The sequence below is a fragment of the Stomoxys calcitrans genome, chromosome 1, assembly GCF_963082655.1.
Source record: "Stomoxys calcitrans chromosome 1, idStoCalc2.1, whole genome shotgun sequence".
NCBI lineage: Eukaryota > Metazoa > Arthropoda > Insecta > Diptera > Muscidae > Stomoxys > Stomoxys calcitrans.
The window spans coordinates 184,267,497-184,284,781 of NC_081552.1; the positions used below are offsets into that span (position 1 = coordinate 184,267,497).

The window sequence follows — 17,285 nt, forward strand, 5'->3', positions numbered from 1 at the left end:
ACGGCAGCCTAATAGCTGAAAATTTCTCTGGCAATGCATCTACAATTATAACCGCAAGAAGGTCTTCATCCAATTCAACACCCATTTCACGAATCGAAGCAGCACAAACGTCGAATTCAATTAAAAATTCCGACACGCTCTGGTTTTCAGACATTTTGAAGTTTAGCTGCTTCCTGTAGCACTCTATCTTTTTTCTGATAGTCTTTCGATCAAAAGTATCTTCCAGATGTTTCCACATTTCACTTGATGACTTGATATGTCTCACCATACTCACTATGTTTGCTTCCAAGGATATCAAAATTTCGGCTCTTGCATCCATATCCTTTTCCTTGAATTTTTTCAGGGTCTCCATCTTGGTTTCAAATTGAGTTCTCTGCTCACTCGTTGCATTTTGAGGTAAATTTGGAACTTCCGGACATTTTTCTTCACCCATCACAATATTCAGCAATCTATTTTTATGCAAAATAGCCTCCATTTGCGTTTTCCATGTCAAAAATATTGTTGCCGTTCAACAACGGAATGCGTCCATTAAACGTAGACATTTTTCAACAGATCAGTATACACAGCTTACCAATTCCAAAAAATTTTTCTGACCTACAGAAAATTTCAGCCTTTGAATCGCTTTTCCAGGTATACACAGCTTCCCAATTTAACAATTTTTCTGTCCAACAGAAAATTTCACCTTTTGAATTTCTGTTCCCGGTAGACAAAGCTCACCAATTCAATATTTTTCTGACCAACAGAAACAACGGCCTTGGAATTGCTAGTCCAGATTATGTAGTTTGAATTATTCTTATTTGCTCAAAATTCGCGTTATGAGTTCTGGGCCCATAACCTATTGAGACAGAATATGTACGCAATGGAATTAAAATGTGTGTGCTTTATTTAAATTCAGTACACAGAGTGATATGGAAAATGAAAATTATTTTTTCAATACACAACAATTAATACTAAGGTAACTTAATCAAATTAATTATGTTGAACTAAAGTAGAATAACATAAAGTATTTTCAACAGAGGTTTTGTGGGTTGTTGTTGTCGTAGCCACATTTTCATGAGGAGGTGGCTCCTGTAAGTGAGCTAGCTCGTTCCGGTCCAAAGTACCGATCACCGCGGGAACAGGGTGGCCATTGTTAATTTAAAGGCGCCAATAACCCTCCTTGTCATATCGAACAACATAGGCACTCAGTATTTATGCAAGAGTTGGTGCCGCCCGCCCTCTCACTGAGACTCTCCGTTCGATACCAATGATTGTCCGCGACTGCCGTTGCAGCTACTCCGTATGAAGCATTCCACTATCCCACTATCCGCAACCTGCGGATAGAAGCTCGCCACTAAGCTTCTCGTGGCAGCAATGAACACCAGCCAGTTGTGTGTGGTTAAAGCCCCTGGAGCTAATTGGACGTTTTTGAATATGTGTTTTCTTGCTTGACGCTCAATAATTAATAAACTTCTTTCTTTCTGCTCTGATTGGTCGAAGCAAATTTGCCGAAAATTTGAAATGTCAGGCCGAATCGAATTTTCTCCGCCCTGTTTACAAATTTTGACATATCAAGTTCCCAAAAAAGATGCTTTGTTGTAGCAATTCGCCGATGCGGCCACCTTATTAAATACGCCTTGGTCTATATGTTCTCTAATTTTATTTTATGCAATACGAAGCCATCAAACCTAAAAAACAACCACACTATGCATAAGAAGTATTTCTCTAATATATGTAAGTTAAAAAATCCTACACTACGGTAACGGCTGTGAAGAATAAGGTATTCCGTAGGGTATTCATCTCGACGGAGATGAGAAATTCCATCCAAGATTTCTTGTACGCCTTTTCCAGCTCGACATTGTTTCTTCCTTCGTAACTCATCCTTTAACCCCATTTACACTGCTCATCAAATCCAAATTGATGGCTCACGTCAGGTGATTTTTTTTATCTAGGGAAAACAGACAATTGAACCATTATAGATGCCCCAGTTATGTGATGCAGAATTGTTCGTTTCGGTATAAAACTAGGACAAAGTACTTTTTGGCTGCAAATCATTAGCAAAGTAATATGTACATAAAATTCCCTTCTACATACCTATTTCAGAGACCATGAATAAATGAGTGAGGTACATGCAAATTTTGTTTAAAATTTTGTTTTTTTTTTTTTAATTTAATTAATAAATTTTATTTAGATTTCTTTACAGAACCTAAAAGGCTTAAGGGTTTACAACTATTTATGGTTTCTCTTTATGTTTATGGAAGTTTGAAGTTGTTTTCTTCTTTTTTCTTTTCTTTTTTTTTAAATTATTATTTAGAACTACGATTTTTTTATGAAAAATGTTCAAGAGTAGTGTGTGTGTGTTTTTTTTTTTCAATATAATTTTGTTTCTTCTGTATATCATTTTAAAAAATAATTTACCCATATATATATGTATAATGAAAATAATTAGACAAATAATAATTAATCAATAATAAGTATATAATATAATAGAGAAACAAATCTGTAGCAAAAGGCGACAATAGTGGATTGATTCTTTGTTTCTTTGTATTGTTGTTGTTGTTGTGTTGTAAGACTTCTTTTGTTTTTGTATATTTCTGCACAGTGTTGTGGTAACTTTAAAAAAGTTTAGTTTGTTTTCATTTCGTGATCAATAGATATAAGAAATTGTAGATGTAGACAGAGTGATAGCGATAGTTGGTCTTAGAGATCGGAAAGGGGTTTCTTTATTTTTGCCTTTGAAAAAAGGAAATAGTCTTGTGTCTGTTTGTGTGTGTGTTGATTGTATTTTTGTTGTAAATGTGCTGTTGATGTTTATTGTTTTTGTTTTTCTGATTGTTTATGGTTGATAGTCTTAAAGCAGAACACAGAGATTTTTCTTGGGCTTTTTCGGCTTCTTTTCAGGCGACTTTTTGTTGATCTGTCTGACGAGGTCATAAAATATATCAACAACATTCACTTTAGCTTTGGCAGATGTTTCCATGAAGGCGCAGTTGAATTGACTGGCCAGGTTTTTACCCAGTTCCTTGCCCACTACACGCTCGTCCTCCAGATCGCATTTGTTGCCCACCAATACCATGGGTACATCATCTGTATCCTTGACACGTAGAATTTGCTCCCTCAAATCTTGCAGATCATTGAATGTGGATTGCGCTGTTATGGAATAGACTAAAACAAAGCCTTGGCCATTTTTCATGTATAAATCTCGCATGGCGGTAAATTGTTCTGTACCGGCAGTGTCTAAAATCTCCAGCATACATTGTTGGCCATCCACCTCGACCTGTTTGCGATAGCTGTCCTCAATTGTGGGATCGTATTTCTCGACGAATATGCCCTGCACGAATTGCACAGTGAGAGCAGATTTGCCCACACCACCACTACCCAAGACCACAATTTTATATTCGCGCATTGTGATTGAAACTGCAAACGGTGGGTAAAATGGACGTGTGAGGAGGGGGTCGGTTGAACACAGACACACAAGTCACTGGTAGGGTTTGTTTTTTTTTTATTTTGTAATGCTTTAATACACAACAAATTGCTGTTATCTCGTTGGGCGATATTTTTGCACAAGTACAAAAATTTATTAATAGAAGTTTAAAGGTTAATACCGATTTTTTCCCTTTTAAAGAGAACTTTAACGGCACAACAATGAAGACGATGATTATGATGATTTTATTCCGCTGGTCTTAAATATCTACTGCGCTGCTGGTGCTTATGGATTATTTTAATTGAGGTTGCTGCTGGCTGGCGTTTCTAGTAATTATAGTAATGCGGCTGCTCTTGTTGTTGCTGTTGCTGTAGTTTTATAGGCGTTGTTTAACACAAAGATTGCTTTCGGTTTGCGGTGTTTTATTGTTATTAAAACTTAATGTAAAGTTAATCCACAATTTGTATTCTTCTTTGTTGTTTTTGATTTATTTTCTCACTATTATTTTCAGACTTTTCTTTATCTTTTAAAGATGATTATTTAACTTTTGTTACTATTTGCGCTATATGTTGATTTTGTTGCGGTTGTTGCTGCTGTCATTTGCTGCTACTGCTGTTATTACTTCGGTATGATTTATGGGTGTGTGTGTATGTATGTATGTGTATTTGTATCTCTCTTATCCAACAAAGGAATTGTGTGGCTGCCGCCGCTGTACGTTATGAAGAATATACTTGGTTGTTTTTGTTGTTGCTCTTTAAACAGGGCCTTGTCTTTTTTAATTGTACGACGTTGCTTTTTTGCTTGTTGCGTTTTCACACTGCCTTCTATTTCTTTTCTGTCCCTCTCTCTCTCTCTCTGTAAAGTTTTAATTCTACTTTTTGGCACTATCAAATTGTCGTCTATGACATTATCATTCAGTAACCACACATGAAGTTGTTGCTTTTATTAACTCTTCTTATATTTTCTCTTAATGTCGAATGCCGCCTCAAGAACTGTTATCAAATTTCACCTACAAAATGAAATAAAAACAGAACCACATTAAAAGATGTTTTTTACTCAAAGCTAGATAATAAACAAATGAGGCAAGAATCTAAAACAAACATTTGGGCACACAAAAACGAAACGGAAGTTCGATTCATTTGCTTAATTGGTTCCCGAATTTTTAGATTATTCTTTAATACATTATTCCGAAACGATTTAGTTTTTTTTTTCTCAAGTAATAATCGCTGCAGCTGCGTTTTTTCTGCCGTTCTCTCTTTCTCACCCTTTATAGGTTGCTCATACATAATTCTTTTTTTTATTAATTAACTCATTATTAAACTTAGCACAATTTTTTAAACTCAATTTAAGACATTCAGCAGCTTTATAATGACTCACCGCCCTTTCTTGTTTCTTGTCATCGCGTACTAAAAAACTCACTTTAAAATTTTCTCATCATCGTTATTCTTCGCACGGACCCACACATACAATCTTATTCAATCATTGGCTCGCTCAAATGCTCTTCTCACTCACCACACACATACACAAAAAGAGAGTACAAATTTCCGCTGAACTTGCCTTTCTTTTTACTTCAAACATTCAAAAAAAAATTCATGCAAATTTTGAGCGTCACTCGCCTTGGGATAATTAACAATTTGTACTTATTTGCCACAAAGAACACATAAACTTTAATATTTTACCGGTTTCTTTTATTTAATAATTGTTTTTCCTAATAAAATTCCACAAAACATGAGCTGCGAAACTTTCGTGTCTGTATTCCTGATAGGGATCTAAAAGTCGATTTACAATTTATCGATTATTCGACTTTTTGTGTAAAAAATCGATAAACAATCGAACGGTCGATGATTAATCGAGCCATTAAGTGTATATCGAACTATCGATTTAGACACGGTTGAGTATGTGGGGAGTCTGCAAGGTACATCATACGCAATGTTGCCACTCAAAATAATTATTTCCTTCCAAAATTAAAGATAAATCTTACCCAACCCGACCAAAACCTGCCAAATATTCTACAAATACGGTAAGTGTTTTTGTATCCACCATCATTCCATTTACAACACATCAAATTATACAATTTCAATCCTACAAAGTATACATACATATGGTAGAAATCACCTTACCCCGACACGGGATAGCCGTGAGCACCAAACAGGCTGGAAAATTGAGGTCCAATCTTTGTGGTGTTCATTGCTATCACGTGAAGCTTGGCTGGGAGCCGCCCGGCGCGTCCACAGGTTGCAGTAGCTTCACTGACAGTCGCGGGTGCCTATGATGCTCGATATGACAAGGCGGGTATTAGACGCCTTTAAATAAACAATGGCCACCTTGTTCCCGCGGCGATAGGTCCTTTGGACCGAAACGAGCTTACTCATCTTTAGCTTTGACGAGGATCGCTGCCTCCACATGCAATATGGATACAACAACACTCTACAGCCCAAAGTTCAAAGAGCCCAAAGTCTCACGCGAACGGCTGTTAACAGCCGGCCAGCTTTGACAGTATTAAGATGACAGAATTTTGTTTCATTTTTTTGTTGTTATTTTTTTAACACCGACAAATTTTGACATTTGTCAAAAATCAAAATAAAAAAGGTGTGCGCGCCACATAGTAATACAAGAAGAAGTCAGAAAATAATAATTATTTGCGTAATGACTATTTTTCAAAAATATTTTCCATTACTACTAGCAAGCAGGATTCACTGAATAAGGTTAAGCCAAGCGATCAGCCGATATACTTTTTTTTAATATTTGGCAGTACTTGGCATTGAGGATGTCAACTTGTTCTCTTTTTACATTCATTCTTTGTTTACGTTTTCTCCTATATGATGACATTTTCAATCGTCAGATTTGACATCCTTAATGATGTTTATGGGGCCTATCCACTTTGTGTTTTGCATGTGACCTAACCTTCTATTAGTGAATCCTGACTAGCAAGGAGAATTTTAAAAGATGGTCTCACGCGAACAGCTGTGAGCTGCCGGCCAGCTTTGATGGTATTAAGATGATAGATTTTAGTTTGCATTCTCTTTGTTGTTATCTTCTTCCTCACATATTCTCCACTCATGTACACACACGCGCACAAATTTTTTACGTGTGTTGGCAAAACGTCGACCAGCTTGATGGCAAGAGGGCGGATTGCACCTTATGATTTGTGAATGTTGTACAAATGAGACCACCTTTAATTAGCTGTGTTCAGGAACTCAAAACTTTTTACAAATATGCACAAATTTTTACTGGAATTCGTTCGCGTACTTTATTTGCCAGCAGAGGAGAGCGCGTGAGAGAGCAAACTTTGACAGTTCGAAGCAGCCTGTAAATTTCTACTGGGACTTTTTTTGCCAGCAGAAATTTCAACTTTGAACAGATGTTTTGTAAAGGTCAGCTGTTTTATAAAAGCAGCCGTTACATATAAAAGCTAACACCAAAATGGATCAAAAAGGCAGAGGTAAGAAAAAAATAAAAATATTGTTTGTTTAATTTTTATTTACATTTAATGAATATTCATGACAGCAGCTAGTGTTCAGGTACAGAAAACTCGACAAATGAAGTTGTAATTTCACCTCATGTCGGTTGTTCTATATTAGAAGATAAGTGAAAATTTGCGTAATTATTTGGAAAATCTTGAAAAATTAAAACATTGTATCCTCCTAGACACCAGTTATCGGTTTCTTAAGTGTTTTGATGGAATCATCCTCATTAAAGAGCTACGATGAAACCAACACCGTTCCTTTGAATTTGTGAAGGAAGGAAGATACTGCCATGGTATTTAGTGAGTCTGGCTGGTGAATTAAAAGTTACGCACAGTGGGATTAGAAAAAACTAGTGCAAATTAGTCCGCCAATTAAGAACGGATACAAATATCTTCAATGATCACAAAGTGTCCGTAGCCGCCACATGACCAAATAGAAAGCCCCCTTAGCTTCACATCATGAACGAGAACAAATCGTTCTGTACGTGTTTTTTCCAGGTTTCAATAGCGGGATCGCACTGCCCATCTTCCAAACATCGGGTACTATAATAGCGTTCGAAAAGATTGAGGACAGTTGTAAGGTACTCCACTCCAGGGAGATCCAGTTTTTTCAGCATCACTTAAGATCTTACGTTTGGGACCAGCGCTTTCCGCGACTTGGCGCCACGGATGACATTCGTAGCTTCTTGCGCTGTAAATTGTAATGGCTCCCGCAGCATATTACGGATACTACAAATGGCTCCCCTTCTACCGTTGGCACTCTCGCTTCGATAAATTGACGTTTATCTAAGGAAAATACCTCACAACAGGATTCACTGAATAAGGTTAAGCCAAGCGATCAGCCGATATACTTTTTTTTTAATATTTGGCAGTACTTGGCATTGAGGATGTCAACTTGTTCTCTTTTTACATTCATTCTTTGTTTACGTTTTCTCCTATATGATGACATTTTCAATCGTCAGATTTGACATCCTTAATGATGTTTATGGGGCCTATCCACTTTGTGTTTTGCATGTGACCTAACCTTCTATTAGTGAATCCTGACCTCACAAGTATCGCCAATTGAAAACAATTGTTTTCTTAAGCAAGCAAATAAAAAACCATCCAAAACAAGAATCAGCTGTTGTTCTGCAAATTGTCACTGGAAGTCGTTCGCGTATTTTTGCTTGCAAATTTTTTAATGAGAGTAAAACGGCTCCTACTCTCCTGCAAATTTTTACTGGCAATTTTTTACTGGAAAAGTACGCGAACATACCTATAGTTTCGCCATGTACTGCTAGCAGTTTTATTGCAGATGCGAACGTTGCAATGTGGAGATATTTTAGATCTTGCTTTGGAAGAGAGGTAAACACGGCGAGTAAAACAAGTAATGTTATTTTTAAGATATCTGTATTAATTATTTCCCAATTTTAGGAAGTTTTGTACATGGATCCTTCTTCACGAACCATTACTTCACGAAAAATGAATGCAAATGCAAATTTGCTTCTATTTTTTCTCTTGTTTACATGAAAAAGATGAACAAAACTCATGCCAGGAAAACAAACTATTGACGCCGTTATAGAAAAATCACTAAATGGTGGCGCCATCATTTCAATAAACTACAAACACAAAACTGTACTTTTGTCCACTATTGTTAAACAACAACCTCCCGTTGCCAATGATAATAAACAATAGTTTTACATATTTTATGCCAAATCAGTTGTTTAAATTTAAAAACGCAAATGAATTTACAATTACTGGCTTGGGATTCTGCTCAATGAAACGTCAAAATTTGCTGTGCTGTCAAAAATCTTACTAGCCCCTCTCAAAAATTATTCACCACACTTAACGCCATTATTTTACTATCCCTACAACTTTGCTATCATTCGCATATTTTCTGCTCATGTACGCGCATTTCTTTGTGTGTGGTCAGCTTGATGACAAGATGGCGGATTGCACCATATGTTTTGTGGTTGTTGTACAAATGAGGCCACCATAGGAAAAAACCTACCAAAAATGGTCAGCCTTCGAAACTACCTGGATACACTGAATAAGGATAAGCCAAGCGATCAGCCGACATAACATTTTTTTAATTGTTGGTAGTACATGGCATTGAGGATGTCAACTTGTTGTCTTTTTTACATTCATTCTTTGTTTACTTTTTCTCCTAAATGAAATAATTATGTTTATGGGGCCTATGTTTTCGCATGTGATCTATTAGTGAATCCTGCCAAACTACCAAGTGAATAAAAACCTAACAAAAAAAGGCAACACTGATCATGGGGCGTGGTCATTATAATTGTATTCAGGATTCACTATATATTGGGTTGCCCAAAAAGTAATTGCGGATTTTTCATATAGTCGGCGTTGACAAATTTTTTCACAGCTTGTGACTCTGTAATTGCATTCTTTCTTCTGTCAGTTATCAGCTGTTACTTTTAGCTTGCTTTAGAAAAAAAGTGTAAAAAAGTATATTTGATTAAAGTTCATTCTAAGTTTTATTAAAAATGCATTTACTTTCTTTTAAAAAATCCGCAATTACTTTTTGGGCAACCCAATAATAAAATGTCCAGTCCAGCGTAGTCTAGGTGGGTAATAAAATGATTTAATTGTTTCTAACTCTTCAACATGAAGAACCAACATCAAAGAAACATAAATACATGTATTTTTGACTATCCAAACTTAAATATTCAAAAACACTTCTTTACAACGTAACTCTGTCTGTCTGTCTCTCTCTCTCAAAGTAAAACACTTTGTTGTTTATTAGTGTTTATTTAATATTTTTAAATGTTATTACCCAAATGCCACATTTTGGGCTAAATAAAAATAAAACAAATTATAATTATGTATAAAAATTGCAAAATACTTTACAAAAAATGTTAACGATAACCAATTTAAAAAAAAAAAAAATAACGTTTGAATCGAAGATACAAAAATTAAAGTTATCAAATTGTTTAGAGAAAAATTTTTGTCTCGAAACTCATAAAAAATACTAACTAACGTATTTTTTATTGGATAATCTGCTCTATGCCTCTAAAGACTTTTTGCAATATTCAGCGAATTTTGGTCACCATACCAGCTGCAATCGTTACACCCGATACACGCAGCATAATCCGACCAAGTTCTTTGAAGTCAGAATAGCGTTCTATGCATATGGGACGTGTCGTTTCCAATTCTACAAGTGCACAAGAATTGTTGCCCAAGCAACGGGGTTTCTTCTTAACTACTTCTCCAGTTCCTTTATGAATCTGTGCGTTCAGTTTGCTTATAACAGCCGGCTCGATGAGTGACTGATGGTGCAGTAAGACGGGAAATCCTATTGTAATTGGTACTTTAACATTGAACACTAATATGCGTGCCTGAAAACGTGTGGTCACCGGTATGGGATGTTGTGGAGCGCATATTATGTTGCCGACCATAATATTATTCGCATCGACCCCCGATAAGGTTACCGCCACCTGATCACCAGCAAAAACGGTGTTCTGAGACATTTCATCGATGAGTAGACTTTTGACTTGACCTTGTTCCCTTAAAGATCCCACCAACACTTTATCGTTTACACACAAGACACCGGTTTCAATGCGACCTGATATGCAAAAACCTGAGCCAGTTCCTTTGAAGATATCCGAAACAGACATGCGGAAAGGCTTGTCTATGGAACGTTCGGGTATTTTAAAATTGTCAATTACTGCCAATAGTTGTGGCCCTTTGTACCAGGCTGTAAGGGCAAGCTCTGTGGCTGGTTTAGTGAGATTCTCCCCAGTTAGGCCTGAGCATGGCGTATACGTTACATCAGACTCTTTGAAACCAGCTTGCTTTAAGAAAGCTTTCAGCTTTTGTACAATCTCATCAAACCGTTCCTTGTCCCAACCTACAGTATCAAGTTTGTTAATGACTACACCGAGTTGGTTGATGCCTAGCGAACGAACTAAGAGAGCGTGCTCTCTTGTCTGCCCTCCCAAGTCAAAGCCAGACTCAAATTCTCCTCTTGTGGCATCGATCACCAAAAGTGCCACATCGGCTTGTGTAGCACCCAATATCATGTTGGGTATAAAGTCTTTATGTCCTGGAGCATCAAGCAGAGTTATGACTTTACTGTCCGTTTCAAAGCGAAAATTGCCAACATCCATAGTGATACCTACAAGAAAAAGTTTCATATAATTTCATGGACATATGGCTAAAAGCGCCCATACTTACCCCTAGCTCTCTCCTCACCGGTCTCATCAAGAACCCAAGCATACACAAAACTTTGTTTGCCCATTTTTTTCGATTCCTGCTCATATTTGTGCATAACTCGTTGCGATACATTACCCGTATCGTATAATAAATGACCCATTAGGGTACTTTTGCCAGCGTCCACGTGTCCAATTACAATCATATGTAAATGGTGTTTTTGGTCTGCACGTTCCTTGGTATACAGCTGTTTGGCATCTCGCTGAGACTGCTCTTTGGACACCTTGAAAACATTGGCATCCAAAAGTGCACCAGCCGCTCCTGAAGATCTTTTATTAGAATCCTCATTAAAATCAATGGGTGTATTGCGGCCAGATACCACCGGGGAACTGGGTAAAGCAGGAGAACTGATTTCGAATCCCCTCTTTATATCACTTTGCAAAGCAGTGACCTTCACAATTGGTGTGGCAGCTGTTGCGTTCTTTTTCTCTGTGAACTCTGCTATGGATATCTTTGGAGGTTGTGTGGGCTCCCTTGTTGTTTCCTGCTGAAGGCGCTTGGTTTTATTTTCACATTCGTCATTGAGAATGTCATCCAAAATTTTATTGATGTCATAGCCAAATTTGATCGATGTCTCTACAATTCGTTTTTCTGAAACCGTATCGCCCACAACACTACGTATCTCATCGATGCAGGATGTAAGTTGGGCTTTCTCTAAATCATTCAGCACGGGCATTTGAAAATTATCCGAATCTCGTCTAGACTTCTCATACGACTTGTCGCCTTCTTCTTCCTCCTCCTCCTCCTCTTCAGCAATATCTTTGTTGTCACGCATAAAAGCTGACATAGACTGATGGCCCCTGGCTCTGTCGAATAGCCATTGTTGAGCATCTGTGGGCGAGATGCAGCTATTGTCGTCGTCCACGGAATGGCCATAAACATCCTCATAGCCATCGTACTCATCGTTGTAGTCCATTGTACGGACGATTCTGTGTCGTGACATGTTTGTTACGTTGACTTTTTATCGTATTCTCAATATTTTGCTGTTTCTATTTTACAAAGATTTCATGAACTCGTGTTATATTTTATAAATTGTAAATTTATGAAATTACTCCGTTGAGTTACCAGACATCAGCTGTTTAATAAAAAGAGGAATTAATGCAAACGCATTAGATAAACGTATTGTGATTACATTTAGACTGGTCATACACATTCGGTTGCCACCAAGGCGGATTTAAAAAGGTGGTCTCATACCGGTGAACGGTATTAAGATGACAGATCTTTGTTCTCGTTCTCTTTGTTGTTATCTTCTTTCTCGCACATTCTCTGCTCTAGTACGCACAAGTATACGCTAGTACGCACACGTGAGGGCAAAACGTCGATCAGCTTGATGACAAGATGGCGGATTGCACCATATGATTTGTGGTTGTTGTACAAATGGATCCGGCATTTATTTCCTTTCCGACAGGAATTATACGGATTATCGCTAAGAGATGTAAATCTCCCTCGACAGAAAAAATTGCGAAATACACAAATTAAGGCGCCAGCCACTAGCCGATAAGAATTCCATCGGGCCAATAAATAGAATAGAATGTATATCTATTGTTGTTCAGTTGACAGTCGTTGACGTTGCAATATTCCTTTTAGGGATTAATTGGAAATTTAGTTATCAGCGCTGTTTTTTATGGTATGAACGAACTATGTACCGCACTATACAGTCATGTAACCCTGTGCTCAATGTTGTTTATTTTTTTATAGATTTTGCCGGAATAAGATTTTTAACATGTATTATCGTTGATTACCAACATTATTATATAATAAAACTGTGTATTCCATAAATTCTCAGTTAGAGTAATGGAAAATATCGACGAGAAAAATCGTAAACCACGAAGAACAAAAGGAACACCTTCCTATTACTACAGAAATAGATTTGCTGCAGGGGGTATATTAGCGGGGTGCCTGATTTTTGCACTGTGGACGTAAGTCATATAAATCTGATTTCACCATAAGTCAAATCCATGGCTGAGAGTATTTTTTTCTTTTAGTTATACCCCAATACATAAAGTAGCCACGGAGAAATTTATTCGAGAATATTTGGTAATTACTGAGGAAGAAAAGGACCGGAAATTCACATTTAATTTTGGTGCTGCGCCCAGAACAGCGAGATCCATACAAGAATCTTTGGACGAAAAGAAGAAACTTTTCTCAGAGCGTTAATAGCGTGGGATGCAATTTCCATGTACTACGTAAGGGCGGAACTATGGACCGAGCAACGCGAAAGGCAAATTTAAAGAAACTGCAATTACCCGGAACAACAGGCCTAAGTCAACGGTATGCAAACTTCCATGTTTCCTCTAAGTCGTATATTAATATGTAGTTATAGTTGATGAGTACCTTAGCCTTTTGCAAATAAATGTTCTGAAATTTAAAATGAAACGTTGTGTTTGCTTCTTTCTCTTATTTTAAGTAAATCTCGACAAAATGCCAAAACACAATATACAACAGCGATTTCAGATTATTTTTTGTCCCCGCAACAACCTTCAAAGCAGTCATCAGTTGAGTTGGAAGAGTCCAATAAGGAACATCCAGCAAATAATAGTGAGCATAACACTGAGATCATACCCACCGAGGGGGATTCAAAGAGACTGCGGCCAAAACGGGCAAAGTTGGATGAATTTGTTTTCAAACAGCCACAAACAATCGAACCCGATTCGACTAAGCAAAAGCCAAAATGTCTAAATGATGACGATTTCGATTTGCCCGAAAAGAAGGCGAGAAAAGCTCCACAACCCAAAAAGACTGAAACGAGCAAATCGGCCAAGGCAAAATCATCAAAAAAGAAAAAGCAAACCACCATTAAATCGGCTTTTCTACGCAACGAACAACTGTTTGCAGAGATTGCAGCCCAACATTGTGCTGCAGATAACTTCGATGGAGACGATGTGCAATTGGCCATAGCCATTTCTAAATCTGAAGCTGAAAGCAAGGGTCTCATGACTAATGATGTGGACGATATGCCAGTAGCCGATATAAAAGAGAGTGAAAAGAATGCCGAGTCCATAAAACAAAAATTGGAGAAATATGGTTTTCGGACAGCAGATAAAGAAGGTAAATGCACTTAGAGTTTTCATCAAAAAACCTAAAAATATATGCTTATTGCTTTACAATTATGTAAATATGCACATAAAATATGGAATACATATTTTTTTAACCATACTTATTAAAGACCGAATCATTGATTCCATATCTCCAAGGCTTTGGTCATTTACTCCTCTTTCCCCTCGGCACGGGATAGCTGTGAGCACCACACAGGCTGGAAAATTTAGGTCCAATCTATGTGGAGTTCATTGCTGTCACAAGAAGCTTAGGTGCAAGCTACAGGGCGCCTCCATAGGTTGCGGATAGTGGAATGCTACATGCGGATTAGCTGCAACGGCAGTCACAGACAATCAGCAGCATCGAGCGAAGAGTCTCAGTGAGAGGTCGGCACCGGCTCTTGCACATCCACTGAGTGCCTATGATGCTCGATATGACAAAGCGAGGCAATGGCGCCTTTAAATAACCAATTGCCACCCTGTTCCCTCGGCGATCGGTTCTGTGACGAGGGGCTGGGGAGCCAAGTGCTGCCGGCAAGTTACTTAAGTGCCTTGTGTCTACTTCTGACTCTGTCGCAAATCGCAGTAACATGTGCGGAAGACGTGAAAGAGCTGGCAAATTTGACACCAACTATTTTGGGACACTTGATGGTCGGAATCTTTACCACTTCGACTCCCACATTCAGGTTATCATTTACCTCCAGTGTGTATGCTGATACCAATGCGGCTGGAGATAAGGTGCCAAATAACTTCAAACTTCTTGCAGCAAAATAGGCGGCAAGACCGATGAGGTAGACGTTTAACCCATAACAGATGGCACAAACAGTGCCCATGATTCCTGCACGGGATAATTATGAGCACCACAATCCCATGCCAGCCGGTTGTACGTTACGGATTCACCTGATAGAGTCTTTCATTAGGGCTTCCGCCCCAGTGTACAACACATTGGTACAACAACAGCACCAACACGAGCTCCGCACTGGCTGGAACTTTACGCTGCGATCTTTGTGGTGTTCAATGTTATTACAAGAAGCTTTGCTGGGAGCTACCTGTCGCGTCCACAGATTGCGAATAGTAGAATACTCTATATGGAGTAACTGTAGTTGCAGTGGTCATAACGTTGCCGGGGCTCACCTATAGGAGTTTGACGAGGATCGCTATCTTCACATACAAATGTGGCTTCAGCAACATTATCCGCATATTATAAGATCGCATTGCCGTCTGGGGGAGACGTTAAACAGTGCCCCAAATAGTTTCAGAGCCATGAGGATAGTCCTATCAACTGGTCTGGGCTAATTGAAGCCACAGCAAATTTGTGCGGTGGCGGCATGCAAAGCTGTAGTCGTGCTATGCAATCTACGAAATCCATGCTGATGCTCGGTGAATGGTGACGGCTTTTATGTGGTCCCAGGTCACAATCGAAACACACACCCTGCACGTTGGCAACCATCTTTGCTCCGAAGGTATTGAGGCGGCTGGCGCATCACTTCTATTCAGTCACAGTTATGTCGCAAAAAGTGGTTTGTGGTTCGAGAGTGTCTTAACAGCAGACCAAAACTTGCCTATACCGCTACCTAAGTTACATTGCTTCAAGTGTTCTATTCCGCTTATTTTCGCTGACCACCCCATTAATTTCCAGCTTCAGCTCACAGAGCGAGCACCACTACCTCCGTCGGGAAATTGGGCCGCACTTGGGGTATTCGACTGGCTGGTTGTTGTTGTTGTAGCAGTTTATTGTGTTCTATCTTTCGTCTGCTTGATTCTGTTGAGTGTCAAGACCCAGGAACTCCGAGACTAAGATGGGGTGCGTCCACAGGGATCTGGGTCTGAGTCGAGTGGGTCTGGCCGGGCAGTTAAACAGGTGACGTGTATCGTGCGGTCCCTGGTTACAATCGGGACATACATCTTGCACGTCGGCATCAATCCTAGCTCTGTGGGAATTGAGGCGGCTGCATCTGCCGGAACGTAATTGAGCCAGAACCACTCTGGTTTGCCGGGGGAGGTCGATTTCTTCGGGTGCAATGGGTGGCGGTCGTTCTCCAAGGACTACATTCAACCGGTAGCCAATTAACGCGTCTGCTACCGTGTCTGCATGAGTGTTGTTCAGACCCGTTTGATATGCCGCTTGATCTAGAGGTTCTCTCTTGTAGCGCTGAACCTCACGCTCTAGATCGTGTAGATCTACCTTAAGGCTTCTGGGCGGTGGGTATCTATCCACAAGATGATGATTTGGATGATTTCTGCGATAACAGCCCAAAAGGTATTGCTTAGACAGCATGTAGTTATGTCTTCGCAGTGGTAGGATCTTTGTCTCCTGATGGAGGTGGTCCACATGAGAACTGAGGAGACATCCCGTCGCAGTTCGGAGGGCGGCATTCTGACAGATCTGAATATTATTCCACTGCGTGTCACAAAGTTGGCATGACCACACTGGCGCTGCATAACTTACCACAGATCGGCCAATTGCTTTGTACGTGGTCAACAAGGTTTCTTTGTCTGCACCCCAAGTGCTGCCAGCGAGTGACTTGAGGACCTTGTTTCATGCATGTGGGAGAAAGTGTTGGAGCTGTCAAATGTGACGCCAAGTATTTTGACACTTGATGGTCGGAATCATTTCTCCATCGACCATCACAGTCAGCTCGGTATTCACCTCACGCGTATTTGTAGTGAACAATGTGGCTGAAGATTTGGTGGCAGATATCTTCAGATTTCTTGCAGCAATGTGTGGGGGCCTGATGCCATGATCGTACAATCGTCCGCATATGATACGATCTCTATGCTATCTGGAGGGGGTGGGATGGAGGATAGGTAGAGGTTAAACAGATCGGGAGATATCACCCCACCTTGGGGAACTCCCTGTTTCACTCTACGGTGTTTCGACTCTTCCACAAATGACTGGCGGCCACACAGATAATTTGCGACCCAACGTTTCAGGCCTGGCTGGAGGGACGTGTTGGCGATGTCCTCAAATAATTTGGCATGGCTGACCGTGTCGAATGCCTTCGATAGGTCCAGTGCCACGAGGACCGTCCTATCACATGGCCTGGGTTGATTGAAGCCACGGCAAATGTGGGTGGTGATGGCATGCAAATCTGTCTCCGAAATCCATGTTGATGCGCGGCGAGTAATGCCTCAAGCGTCTTTGCCACTGGTGAGAGAAGGGAGATCG

The 17,285-nt window shown here is 39.4% G+C and overlaps 4 protein-coding genes and 1 long non-coding RNA gene across 13 annotated transcripts in view; 3 read left to right on the plus strand and 2 right to left on the minus strand.

The window, feature by feature from the left end:
• Positions 1–2,793: 2,793 nt before the first annotated feature.
• LOC106094360 (ras-related protein Rap1) lies at positions 2,794–5,184 on the minus strand. Of its 5 annotated transcripts, none has more exons than XM_013261567.2 (2): positions 5,083–5,184; positions 2,794–4,412 (listed from the first exon to the last, which is right to left on the minus strand). In XM_013261567.2, exon 2 carries the CDS (start codon positions 3,383–3,385, stop codon positions 2,831–2,833), a length of 555 nt encoding a protein of 184 aa, XP_013117021.1. In that variant the 5' UTR covers positions 3,386–4,412; positions 5,083–5,184; the 3' UTR covers positions 2,794–2,830. The 5 variants fall into 5 exon arrangements, with proteins under 5 accessions (XP_013117021.1, XP_013117023.1, XP_013117026.1 ...); XM_013261569.2 differs by having other exon boundaries at positions 4,916–5,173; XM_013261572.2 differs by lacking the exon at positions 5,083–5,184 and adding an exon at positions 4,823–4,882.
• A 2,734-nt stretch (positions 5,185–7,918) lies between these two features.
• LOC131994611 (uncharacterized) lies at positions 7,919–8,564 on the plus strand. Its single transcript, XR_009396858.1, has 2 exons — positions 7,919–8,213; positions 8,283–8,564. It is a non-coding gene; the product is annotated as an uncharacterized LOC131994611 (long non-coding RNA).
• A 1,064-nt stretch (positions 8,565–9,628) lies between these two features.
• On the minus strand, positions 9,629–12,147 carry LOC106094358 (protein HBS1). The gene is made up of 2 exons (XM_013261565.2): positions 11,046–12,147; positions 9,629–10,986 (listed from the first exon to the last, which is right to left on the minus strand). Exons 1-2 carry the CDS (start codon positions 12,022–12,024, stop codon positions 9,902–9,904), a joined length of 2,064 nt encoding a protein of 687 aa, XP_013117019.2. The 5' UTR covers positions 12,025–12,147; the 3' UTR covers positions 9,629–9,901.
• Positions 12,148–12,748: 601 nt separating this feature from the next.
• LOC106094359 (uncharacterized) lies at positions 12,749–13,457 on the plus strand. Its single transcript, XM_013261566.2, has 2 exons — positions 12,749–13,000; positions 13,067–13,457. The coding sequence occupies exons 1-2, from the start codon at positions 12,876–12,878 to the stop codon at positions 13,236–13,238; spliced, it is 297 nt and encodes a 98-aa protein (XP_013117020.1). The 5' UTR covers positions 12,749–12,875; the 3' UTR covers positions 13,239–13,457.
• Positions 13,268–17,285, plus strand: part of LOC106094511 (structure-specific endonuclease subunit SLX4) — a 32,976-nt gene continuing 28,958 nt past the window's right edge. For all 5 annotated transcript variants that reach the window (XM_059360039.1, XM_059360093.1, XM_059360069.1 and 2 more), the window contains exons 1-2: positions 13,268–13,352; positions 13,489–14,129. In XM_059360039.1, the coding sequence (XP_059216022.1) occupies positions 13,282–13,352; positions 13,489–14,129 (712 nt within the window). In that variant the 5' untranslated portion in view covers positions 13,268–13,281. The remainder of the gene's footprint in view (positions 13,353–13,488; positions 14,130–17,285) is intronic.